The sequence below is a fragment of the Aquarana catesbeiana genome, linkage group LG01, assembly GCF_042186555.1.
Source record: "Aquarana catesbeiana isolate 2022-GZ linkage group LG01, ASM4218655v1, whole genome shotgun sequence".
NCBI lineage: Eukaryota > Metazoa > Chordata > Amphibia > Anura > Ranidae > Aquarana > Aquarana catesbeiana.
The window spans coordinates 651,977,473-651,990,710 of record NC_133324.1 but is presented as its reverse complement, the minus strand read 5'-3'; the positions used below and the strand labels follow the sequence as shown (position 1 = coordinate 651,990,710).

At 45.8% G+C, this 13,238-nt stretch overlaps 1 protein-coding gene across 1 annotated transcript in view; it reads left to right on the top strand.

Annotated features, from left to right (window-relative positions):
- Nucleotides 1-1,871: 1,871 nt before the first annotated feature.
- The window catches only part of LOC141110091 (alcohol dehydrogenase 1), an 82,322-nt gene continuing 70,955 nt past the window's right edge, over nt 1,872-13,238 (top strand). Inside the window, exon 1 of the mRNA XM_073601313.1 lies at nt 1,872-2,023. Coding sequence (XP_073457414.1) covers nt 2,006-2,023 — 18 coding nt within the window. The 5' untranslated portion in view covers nt 1,872-2,005. The remainder of the gene's footprint in view (nt 2,024-13,238) is intronic.

Below are 13,238 nucleotides of genomic sequence, written 5' to 3'. Positions count from 1 at the left end.
AGAAGCAGCCTGACTGAGAACCTCAGCAGAGACTGTACACTCTTACTTTATAGAATGTGATACCCAACTGACTTAAATATACCTCTGAAGAAGGACCCTTTGAGGTCTGAAACGTATAAGGCGTTTACGCCTGGAATGTACAGTGGTTAGCCCTATCAACATGTTCCCCTGGGCAACCACCGTCTTTTATCCATGACGTGCATGTTGGGTACCTTACTGGGTGCTTTTATACAATTTTTATTGTGATATTCATGTTTGTTACATATTTCATAATAAAATATTTTGTACTTTTTTACCTACCTGGTCTGTCCCATGTCAAATCAGTGAGGGGTTTTGGTTTGTGCCCTAGGGCACAACTACTTCTTTTATCCTGTGTTATAAAAATATGGGACAATGGTCCGGTCAGAGAGTTTTTCATCCCGGGGACAGAGAGTTCAGGGCGTTTCCCCATGGAGAGCCCAAGGGAGAGGGACGGAGAATGATACCCACAAGGAGCAGAAGGAGGTTATCCATCACTATAGAGATGTAAAGTAATCTTAACCTGGGGTTCCCCCCAAAGACATCAGCACTGGAGTATGCCTATGAAGGACTTATATCTGCATGAGAGTGCCTCTGAAGGACTGTAATTGCTTGGACTTCACCTTTGCAGGTATGCCGGGGCAGCCCAAGCCTGTGACTAGGAGTAGGGACTTAGGAAAAACCTTGCACTTGTATGTTGGACTTTGGAATGTTTTTTTGCACTTTTCTCAAGTAAAATATTTAAACATTGTTCTTGCCTGGTCTGAAGTTACTAAAGAGGTGTATCGCAAGTTAATGGCACACACATAGTTCACAGAGTGAGTTTTAACAATGAAGACATCAGTGGGGAGTGGAGTAATGGAAAGACACAAGTGGTTACCTAGCTTAACAGAAATTTAAAAAGGAGCCTGGCAGTAGCGTGCACCTGTTATAGGTGAAACAGCCACTAGCAGTGAGGGAGATGTTGGCTCACCCCCTCTCCCTGTCAGAAACAGGAGTGGGATCTGCAATTTTGAGTAGGTGGATAAGCCATTCTGACAGGGAGAGGGGGTGAGTCGCACCTCATTTCAGTGGGATGCACAACTTGGCTGCATTGATCGTAGAGAATTGAAGTAGCATTTGTGGCAGATAGAGGTGTGGTGCAGAAGGAATTGAGCCGGTGAGGAGTCTAAATTATATGCCGTCATCTGGGAAATCATTGAGTGTACTTTTGACCAAAAAAGGAGGAGTAAAAGTATATTTTTAATATCTGCCTGGAGTTCAGCTTCAAGGCTGGTATAGGATGCAGCCACTTATGGCTGGAAAATCTTGTTTTGTTAGATTTGAGGCAGACATAATGTATACTTTGGAGTCTTCAGCTGTCTTGAGCAAGTTGGGCTTTTTGTATATCTGTATGTCCAAAGTTTGCCCGGTTCCAATTTATTCATTGTTTTTCAGATTGAAAAAACATTTAGATCATTTAGATTTACAAAAGTACCCTTATCCATCATTGTGGCTTTATATATACACACATTAGAAAAATGTATACAGCAAAACCTCACTAAGATAAAACTGTTAAATTTGATGCTTTTGGTCTGTGCTGTTTTACCTGCCAAAATACTGATTATTGTGTGCAGCCAGTCTAGCTGGCTATCATTTGAAGGTCACAGATAGGACACAGCAAAGTAGTAAAGTGTTATGCATGAATATATTGTCCTTTAAATGCATAAAAGCACTTTATGACATTTTTACAACAGTCATTTTATACATATGCAATATTACTATACCGCGTATCTTTTTAACTTTCTGCTATATACATTTATGAGAAGTGTATAGCTATGTTTTGCACGGTCCACAGAATTCTGGCTCAAGGAACAGGAGTGCTTGGCATTTAGCCATTTCAGAGGGAGGAAAAGTGGGAGGTTTAATGTGCAACCTTCATAAAAGGACAACTGTTGCTTAAAGTTTATTCCTTTACATTAGGGCAGAGGAAAGAACTACAAGTAGAATGGCTACTGCTGGAAAGGTAAGTTGGCTTCTATAAAGCTAGTTAATTTTGTGCAGAATATTTAAACATTTGTCAAACTTACAGTATACATTAGGATACCTAAAACATTATAGTGATTGCTAAGTTTTTTTGTTATGATGAATTGCCTTCATCATGTCTGCTTTTGTTCCCATGCTTTTACTTTTGAGGTTTATGGTCACAAATGTGTATGCTTTTAGTACATGCACTAAACATCAGTATTAGGCATGGTAATAGATTGGGAAGGACTTAACCTTTAAAAAAAAACGCCTCGTATGGTTTACAGACTTTTTAATCAATAGGTAAAGAGGGTGTGTGTGTGTGTTTTTTTGTGCCATCAGCGAGATTTACCTTTACATCCTGTCCCAGACACACAGCAGTAAGTAAAGGAATATCACCACTTATGCCCCGTACACACATTCAGACAACAAAATCCATGGATTTTTCCGACAGATGTTGGCTCAAACTTGTCTTGCATACACACGGTCACACAAATCTTGTCAGAAATTCCGAATGTCAAGAACGCAGTGAGGTACAACACGTACGACGAGCCGAGAAAAATGAAGTTCAAAAGCCAGTGCGGCTCTTCTGCTTGATTCCGAGGATGCGTGGAACTTTGCGCGTCGGAATTGTGTACACACGATCGGAATTTATGATAATGGATTTTGTTGTTGGAATATTTGAGATCTAGAACTCAAATTTTGTGTGACGGAAATTCCGATGGAAAATGTCCGATGGAGCCTACACACGGTCGGAATTTCCGACAACAAGCTCCCATCGATCATTTTCCATCGCAACATCCGACTGTGTGTACGGGGCATAACAGTAAACACCAGAATAGGTTTCTCAAATGGAAGATTTCACCCCATCTCCTATTCCTGTGACCACTTAAAAATGATACATTTTTCATCAATTTCTGTACTTGGAGACAATGGTCATAAGGGTAAATCTCCCCAGTGGAGATGCACACGGCAATACAAACCTAACAGGAGTTCTATCTCTTCACATTCTATCCACAAAAAGTTGCTTTAAAGTGGTTATAAAGGCTATTTTTTAACAAAAAATAAAAAAAAGACGTTATACTGGTATGCCCTGTACACACGGTCGGATCTTCCGACAGAAAATGTTCGATGGGAGCTTAGAAATTCCAACCGTGTGTAGGCTCCATCGGATATTTTCCATCGGAATTTCCGTCAAACAAAATTTGAGATCTGGATCTTAAATTTTCCGACAACAAAACCTGTTGTCGTAAATTCCAATTGTGTGTACACAATTCCGATGCACAAAGTTCCACGCATGCTCGGAATAAAGCAGAGGAGCCGCACTAGCTATTGAACTTTATTGTTCTCAGCTCGTTGTACGTGTTATATGTCACCTCGTTCTTGACGTTTAGAATTTCCGACAAGATTTATGTGACCGTGTGTATGCAAGACAAGTTTGAGCCAATGTCCGTCGGAAAAAATCCATGGATTTTGTTGTCGGAATGTCCGATCATGTGTACGGGGCATAATAGCGCAATAGTATTGCACTGAGTGACCCCTTACCTCCTCTTCTGGGGTGTACTACTCTTCCGTGAGTGCCCCCATAGCAAGCCAGCTGCTCTGGGGACACTCGAGCAGGCGCTGTCCTTAGCTCTGTTATATGCATCAATAGACACACACACCATGTCTCGGTCCTGCCCCCTCCTCACTGGATTTGATTGACAGCAGCAGGAGCCAATGGCTCCTGCTACTGTCTCTGTGTCTGTGAGAAGAAGAAGAGGGGAGAGCGCCGCTGCAGATGGGCACAGCGCTGGATTGAGAAAGGACTTTAGTAAGTGTTTAGGGAGGTGGGGGGTCAGTGGTGACTCTAGGAACAACATATGGGGGGGGGGGAATAAGAGATACCACAGTCAAAACTGGGGGGCAGTAATAATTTTCACCACTAAATCATCGCTCAGGCACGAATGGAGCATAAAACTTTCCTGCTGCGCCCTCTCTCCTACCAGGTGCAGTGTGGAGGTTTTAACAGATCACTTACAGCTCCAGTAAACCAGGTATGTGGGGGGGGGGGGGGTAGTCGGTAGGTACTCATGGCTCCAGTACACCAGGTATGGAAGGGATGGTCAGTGGGGTATTTTGGGGTACTTTTGGTTCCAGTAGACCAGGTATGGGGCATGGTATGGTGGGGTATATGTGGTTTGTTAGGTATGTAGGGGTAGGTGATCAGTAGGAACTCACAGGCCAGGTAGAACTCCCTCTCGGTGATGTCCACCTTGTACAGACTGCTCCATACACACACACTGGTTCAATGGTTCCCGGTTCTGCCCCAGGCCCCACCCCCTCCAATTTCCAGGTACCGTTCTGCACCAGTCTCCTGTAGGCGCGCTCCACCCAAAGGGAATCATGGCTAATGAATGGCTTCTAGGTCTTCCAACTCCTCTTGTAGAACCAGTGGACCTCCTGTGGGCCCTGCTCTTTCAGTTCCCCCCTCCATGTCTCTCAGTTCTCTCCCCTGTATGTCTCCCAGTTCCCCCCCCCCGTATGTCTCTCAGTCCCTCCCCTGTATGTCTCTCAGTCCCCCTCTGTATGTCTCTCAGCCTACTCCCCTATATATCTCCCAATCCCCCCCTGCATGTCTCTAGGTCCACCCGTATGTCTCTCAGTCTACCCTCCCCTCGTATGTCTCTCAGTCCCATTCCACCCCCCCGTATGTCTTGCAGTTTCCCTCCTGTATGTCTCACAGCCCCCTGTATGTCTCTCAGTGTCCCCCCGTATGTCTCTGTCTTCCCCCTCTATGTCTCTCAGTCCAGTCCTCCCTTCATGTCTCTCAGACCTCCCCGCATGTCTCTCAGTCCTCCCTGTTTGTGTCTCAGTCCCCCTCCATGTGTCTCAATCCCCCTCCATGTCTCTCAGTCCTCCCTGCATGCCTCTCAGTCCCCATCCATGGCTCTCAGTCACCCTCCATGTTTCTCAGTCTCCCTCAATGTCTCTCAGTCCTCCCGCATGTATCTTAGTCCCCCTCCATGTCTTTCAGTCCTGTGTGTCTCTCAGTCCCCCTCCATATCTCTCAGTCCTCCTGCGTGTCTCTCAGTCCTCCTGCATTTCTCTCACTCCCCCTCCATGGCTCTAAGCCTCCCTCCATGTCTCTCAGCCTCCCTCCATGTCTCTCAGTCCCCCTCCATGTCTCTCAGTCCTCCTGCATGTCTCTCAGTTCTCTTGCATGTCTCTCAGTCCCCCTGCATATCTCTCAGTCCCCATCCATGTCTCTCAGTCCCCCTGCATGTCTTTCAGTTCTCCTGCATATCTCTCAGTCCCCCTCCATATCTCTCAGTCCCCCTGTATGTCTCTCAGTCCTCCTGCATGTCTCTCAGTCCTCCTCCATGTCTCTCAGTCCTCCTGCATGTCTCTCAGTCCTTCTGCATGTCTCTCAGTCCCCCTTCATGTCTCTCAGTCCTCCTCCATGTCTCTCAGTACTCTTACATGTCTCTCATCCTCTTACATATCTCTCAGTCCCTCTCCATGCCTCTCAGTCCTCTTACATGTCTCTCATCCTGTTACATGTCTTTCAGTCCCTCTCCATGTCTCTCAGTGATCTTGCATGTCTCTCAGTCCTCTTGCATGTCTCAGTCCCTCTCCATGTCTTTCAGTCTCCCTCTATGTCTCTAAATCGCCCTCCATGTCTCTCAATCATTCTCCATGTCTCTCAGTCCTCCCTCCATGTCTCTCAGCCTCCCTCCATGTCTCTCAGTCCCCCTCAATGTCTCTCAGTTCCCCTCAATGTCTTTCAGTCCCCCTCCATGTCTCTCAGTCCTCCTGCATGTCTCTCAGTCCCCCTCCATGCCTCTCAGTCCCCCTCCATGTCTCTCAGTCCTCTTACATGTCTCTCAGTCCCTCTTCATGTCTCTCAGTCCTCTTGCATGCCTCTCAGTCCTTTTACATGTCTCTCAGTCCCTCTCCATGTCTCTCAGTCTCCCTCTATGTCTCTCAATCACCCTCCATGTCTCTCAATCCCTCTCTATGTCTCTCTGTCCCCCTCCATGTCTATTAGGCCTTCTGCATGTCTCTCAGTTCTCTTGCATGTCTCTCAGTCCCCCTGCATATCTCTCAGTCCCCATCCATGTCTCTCAGTCCCCCTGCATGTCTTTCAGTCCTCCTGCATGTCTCTCAGTCCTCCTCCATATCTCTCATGCCCCGTACACACAGTCGGATTTTCCGATGGAAAATGTCCGATCGGAGCGTGTTGTCGGATATTCCGACCGTGTGTGGGCTCCGTCAAACATTTTCCATCGGATTTTCCGACACACAAAGTTGGAGAGCAGGAGATAAAATTTTCCGACAACAAAATCCGTTGTCGGAAATTCCGATCGTGTGTACACAAATCCAACGGACAAAGTGCCACGCATGCTCAGAATAAATAAAGAGATGAAAGCTATTGGCCACTGCCCCGTTTATAGTCCCGGCGTACGTGTTTTACGTCACCGCGTTCACAACGATCGGATTTTCCGACAACTTTGTGTGACCGTGTGTATGCAAGACAAGTTTGAGCCAACATCCATCGGAAAAAATCCTAGGATTTTGTTGTCGGAATGTCCGAACAAAGTCCGACTGTGTGTACGGGGCATAAGTCCCCCTGCATGTCTTTCAGTCCCCCTGCATGTCTCTCAGTCCTCATGCATGTCTCTCAGTCCCCATCCATGTCTCTCAGTCCCCCTGCATGTCTTTCAGTCCTCCTGCATGTCTCTCAGTCCTCCTCCATATCTCTCAGTCCCCCTGCATGTCTTTCAGTCCCCCTGCATGTCTCTCAGTCCTCATGCATGTCTCTCAGTCCTCCTGCATATCTCTCAGTCCTCCTCTATACATCTCAGCCCCCCTCCATGTCTCTCAGTCCTCCTGCATGTCTCTCATTCACCCTCCCCGGCTTTGCAGTACTACCCAGCAGCCTCCATGTCTCTCAGTCCCCCTCTATGTCTCTCAGTTCTCCTGCCTGTCTCTCATTCCCCCTCCCCGGCTTTGCAGTACAACCCAGCAGCCTCCATGTCTCTCAGTCCTCCTGCATGTCTCTTAGTCCCCCTCTATGTCTCTCAGTTCTCCTGCATGTCTCTTAGTCCCCCTCCATGTCTCTCAGTCATGTGTGTCTCTCAGTCCCCCTCCATGTCTCTCAGTCCTCCTGCATGTCTCTCAGTCCTTCTGCATTTCTCTCAGTCCCCCTCCATGTCTCTCAGTCCCCCTCCATGTCTCTCAATCCTGCATGTCGCTCAGTCCCCCTCCATGTCTCCCAGTCCTCCTGCATGTCTCTAAGTCCCGCCTCCATGTCTCTCAGTCCCGCCTCTATGTCTCTCAGTCCCCCTCCATGTCTCTTAGTCCCCCTCCATGTCTCTCAGTCCCCCTCCATGTCTCTCAATCCTGCATATCGCTCAGTCCCCCTCCATGTCTCCCAGTCCTCCTGCATGTCTCCCAGTCCTCCTGCATGTCTCTCAGTCCCCCCTCCATGTCTCTCAGTCCCCCTCCATGTCTCTCAGTCCTCTTGCATGTCTCTCAGTCCCTCTCTATGTCTCTCAGTCCTCTTGCATGTCTCTCAGTCCCTCTCCATGTCTCTCAGTCTCCCTTAATGTCTCTCAATTGCCCTCCATGTCTCTCAATCCCCCTTCATGTCTCTCAGTCCCCCTCCATGTCTCTCAGGCCTCCTGCATGTCTCTCAGTCTCCTTTCATGTCTCTCAGTCCCCCTTCATATCTCTCAGTCTCCCTCTATGTCTCTAAATCGCCCTCCATGTCTCTCAGTCCTCCCTCCATGTCTGTCGGCCTCCCTCAATGTCTCTCTGTCCTCCTGCATGTCACTCATTCCCCCTCCCCTGGCTTCGCAGTACTACCCAGCAGCCTAATTTTTCAGGGGGGGCACACGAGGGGGCAAGGAACAACCTAGGTGGGGCAATTGCCCCCCCTTGCCCCACTGTGTGGGGTTGATACAACTACTGATACATTTTTTTACCTTAATGCAGGGAATGCATTACAGTGATTGTAAATGATCACCTTGTAAAACAACTCATTCAGCTTACAATAGAAATAAAAGCCAAAACATTTGTGTATAGATAAAAAAAATAATATATACCTTTCCCCCCTTTTTTGTAAGTGATCACATTCCCTCTGTTCTCAGCTGCATAAGAGCTGGAGGGAAAGGAAAGCAGCAGCATACTGAGCTTCCCAGTGAAAAGCTGTGTGTGTGTGTGTGTGTGTGGGGGGGGGGGGGGCGTGTCAGGACAAGACTGATCATTGGAGGAGAGCAGGCTGAGTTCCCAGCATAGCTGGAGAACTGACCACCGTGTGTACTGCTGCTTAGTGTGATCAGTTTTCGATAGGAAATCTGAGGGACTGGCAGGAGCACCAGAGATTTCACACAAGGTAAATAATACAAAGAGAACAGGATACTTTCTCATACAAGTACATGGTACAGCAGGCACATATCAGGAATACGAAATCTTTGTAATATTAAAGCCTTGTTTAAAAAAACAACCAAACAAAAGAACATGTTATACTTACCTGCTCTGTGCAATGGCTTTGCACAGAGCAGCCTGGACCCCCCTCTTCTCAGGTCTTACGCCAGAGTTCCTGGCTCCTCCCTTCTGCCGAGTGACCCCACAGGAAGTAACTTGCTCTAGGGCACCCAAGCAGGCATGTCCCAGGCCTTGGCTCTGTGTGTGCCTTCACATACGAAGCTGCGGCTCTGCCCCGCCCCATCTGTCTCCTGATTGGCTCACTGGCTGTGATTGAAAGGAGTGGGAGCCAATGGCTCCCGCTGCTGACAAAAGTCAATCAGGAGTGTGTGTCCCTAGGGAGACAAGGCTCTCGTGGACATCGCTGGATTGAGATGGGGCTCAGGTAAGTATTAGGGAGGGGCTGCTGCAACCAGAAGATTTTTACCTTCATGCATAGAATGCATGAAGATAAAAAAACCTTGTGCCTTCACAACCACTTTAAGGTAAAAAATATCTTGACTTTAGAATCACTTTAATTAAAGCTATGTGCATAGTTTATTAAGTAATAATAAACATATAGCGGACACAAAGTCCATACCTGGGGAATTCCACCAATTTCATACAGATCTCTATAATGTACAGCCAACTGCCACAAGAGTGGAGGAGGGGAGGCAGGTGGAGGAGTTTAACCACTTCAGCCCCGGAAGGATTTACCCCCTTCCTGACCAGAGCACTTTTTACAATTCGGCACTGCGTCGCTTTAACTGCTAATTGCGCGGTCATGCAATGCTCTACCCAAACGAAATTTGCGTCCTTTTCTTCCCACAAATAGAGCTTTCTTTTGATGGTATTTGATCACCTCTGCCGTTTTTATTTTTTGCGCTATAAACGGAAAAAGACTGAAAATTTTGAAAAAAAATGATATTTTCTACTTTTTGTTATAAAAAAAATCCAATAAACTAAATTTTAGTCATACATTTAGGCCAAAATGTATTCGGCCACATGTCTTTGGTAAAAAAAATGTCAATAAGCGTATATTTATTGGTTTGCGCAAAAGTTATAGCGTCTACAAACTAGGGTACATTTTCTGGAATTTACACAGCTTTTAGTTTATGACTGCCTATGTCATTTCTTGAGGTGCTAAAATGGCAGGGCAGTACAAACCCCCCCCAAATGACCCCATTTTGGAAAGTAGACACCCCAAGGAAATTGCTGAGAGGCATGTTGAACCCATTGAATATTTATTTTTTTTGTCCCAAGTGATTGAATAATGACAAAAAAAAAAAAATTTACAAAAAGTTGTCACTAAATGATATATTGCTCACATAGGCCATGGGCATATGTGGAATTGCACCCCAAAATACATTCAGCTGCTTCTCCTGAGTACGGGGATACCACATGTGTGGCACTTTTTGGGAGCCTAGCCGCGTACGGGGCCCCGAAAACCCAGCACCACCTTCAGGATTTCTAAGGGCATACATTTTTGATTTCACTCCTCACTACCTATCACAGTTTTGAAGGCCATAAAATGCCAAGATGGCACAACCCCCCCCCAAATGACCCCATTTTGGAAAGTAGACACCCCAAGCTATTTGCTGAGAGGCATGGTGAGTATTTTGCAGCTCTCATTTGTTTTTGAAAATGAAGAAAGACCAGAAAAAAAAATTTTTTTTTTCTTTTTTCAATTTTCAAAACCTTGTGACAAAAAGTGAGGTCTGCAAAATACTCACTATACCTCTCAGCAAATAGCTTGGGGTGTCTACTTTCCAAAATGGGGTCATTTGGGGGGGTTTTGTGCCACCTGGGCTTTCCATGGCCTCCGAAACTGTGATAGGCAGTGAAGAGTGAAATCAAAAATTTACGGCCTTAGAAAGCCTGAAGGCGGTTCTTGGTTTTCGGGGTCCCGTACGCGGCTAGGCTCCCAAAAAGTCCCACACATGTGGTATCCCCGTACTCAGGAGAAGCAACAGAATTTATTTTGGGGTGTAATTTCACAAATCCCCATGGCGTGTTTGAGCAATATAACATTTAGTGACAACTTTGTGCAAAAAAAAAAAAAAAAAAAAATTTGTCTCTTTCCCGCAACTTGTGTCACAATATAAAATATTCCATGGACTCGACATGCCTCTCAGCAAATAGCTTGGGGTGTCTACTTTCCAAAATGGGGTCATTTGGGGGGGTTTGAACTGTCCTGGCATTTTATGCACAACATTTAGAAGCTTACGTCACACATCACCCACTCTTCTAACCACTTGAAGACAAAGCCCTTTCTGACACTTTTTGATTACATGAAAAAATTATTTTTTTTTGCAAGAAAATTACTTTGAACCCCCAAACATTATATATTATTTTAAAGCAAATGCCCTACAGATTAAAATGGTGGGTGTTTCATTTTTTTTTTTCACACAGTAATTGCGCAGCGATTTTTCAAACGCATTTTTTGTGGAAAAAACACACTTTTTTAAATTTTAATGCACTAAAACACACTATATTGCCCAAATGTTTGATGAAATAAAAAAGATGATCTTAGGCCGAGTACATGGATACCAAACATGACATGCTTTACAATTGCGCACAAACGTGCAGTGGCAACAAAATTAATACATTTTTAAAAGCCTTTAAAAGCCTTTACAGGTTACCACTTTAGATTTACAGAGGAGGTCTACTGCTAAAATTACTGCCCTCGATCTGACCTTCGCGATGATACCTCACATGCATGGTGCAATTGCTGTTTACATTTGACGCCAGACCGACGCTTGCGTTCGCCTTAGCGCGAGAGCAGGGGGGACAGGGGTGCTTTTTTTTTTTTTTTTTTTTTTTTCTTTATTATTTTTTTGCTTTTTTATCTTATTTTTAAACTGTTCCTTTCATATTTTTTTTTAAATCATTTTTATTGTTATCTCAGGGAATGTAAATATCCCCTATGATAGCAATAGGTAGTGACAGGTACTCTTTTTTGAAAAAATTGGGGTCTATTAGACCCTAGATTTCTCCTCTGCCCTCAAAGCATCTGACCACACCAAGATCGGTGTGATAAAATGCTTTCCCAATTTCCCAATGGCGCTGTTTACATCCGGCGAAATCTAAGTCCTAAAATGCTCGTAGCTTCCGGTTTCTTAGGCCATAGAGATGTTTGGAGCCACTCTGGTCTCTGATCAGCTCTATGGTCAGCTGGCTGAATCACCGGCTGCATTCTCAGGTTCCCTGTTGAGACAGGAGAGCCAGAGAAAAACACGGAAGACGGTGGGGGGGGGGGGCATTCCCTCCCACTGCTTGTAAAAGCAGTCTAGAGGCTAATTAGCCACTAGGATTGCTTTTACATGAAAGCCGACCGCTGGCTGAAAAGAATGATACCAAGATGATACCTAAACCTGCAGGCATCATTCTGGTATAACCACTCAAAGTCGTGAATGGCGTACCTGAAGACAAAAAAATGGTTAACAATAAAGCACAGTAAACGGTAAAGTATAAAAAATTGCATACCTGAAAAGCAAACATGATAAAACATAATAACAATAAAACATTGCAGAATAGAATACAGTAAAAAAGAGCAGAACACCAGAGAGAGAATAGAGAGAGAGAGAACAATAAAACGACAACTATTTTTTTTTATTTTTGTTTGTGTTTTTTTTTTTTTTTTACACTTTTTTTTTGTAACTGTAACTTTTATAACTGTAACCGGTTCCAGGTTCGGGTCTCTCAAAATGCGATGGCATCTTGGGAGACCCTGTGAAAGTGTGCCTAGTCTGTGCAATGCTGTACCCTACGCTAATACTCAACTAGTGAATGGTAGCGTTCAAAACATTCACCAATGCAAAGACCAGGATTGTCAGGACAGGAGGGACAATAATAGCGGGTGTCACGTCTATATACGCGCTTGCTGCAGACACATCTTTTTTGGGGGCGTTCGTTGGGTAGGGGTACTCGGGAGGACATAAAGAAAATGCCTCTCATGCAGCCGACTGCATTTGGTTGGGGATGTGAATGGGGGAAATACGGGCGCTGCAGAAGTGGTGGGTTCCCAATTAGGATTGGCGAATGCAGCAGGAAGGGCACTATGGGCACGACGGGCCTGTGTTTGTCTTTTTGGTGGCAGTGGGACACTACTTGTGCTTGCCACCTCACCAGCTTGAACTGCACTTATGGGACTCGCCACGTCACCAAGTGTTACTGCAGTGCTGGTATGACTACGACTGGGGTGTACTAGGCCGCTGGCGCTTGCCAGTTCACCAAAACGCTACAAAAAAAAGTGACAGTGATCGATCGATACTGCACTTGGGTGGGCTGGGCCGGGCGGAGGGGCAAAACGCAGGTGCTAGCAGGTATCTGGGCTGATCCCACTAACACTGCGTTTTTGGGAACCCTAAACTGCTGGGGACACTAGTATAGATCTGATCGGATCAGATATTGATCCGATCAGATACTATACCACTAAGGGAGGTGTACGGTGCGTGCGTGGGTGTTAGTGGTACTGGCGCTAATCTGACGCTGCTTGGGGCTGGTGCTTGCCAGTTCACCAAAATGCTACCAAAAAAACTGTTAGCGATCGCAGGGATCAGGCCTGACTCTGCGAACGCTGCAGTTATGCGTTTAGTGTTTTGTAAGTGACAGTGATCGATCGATACTGCACTTGGGTGGGCTGGGCGGAGGGGCAAAACGCAGGTGCTAGCAGGTATCTGGGCTGATCCCGCTAACACTGCGTTTTTGGGAACCCTAAACTGCTGGGGACGCCAGTATAGATCTGATCGGATCAGATATTGATG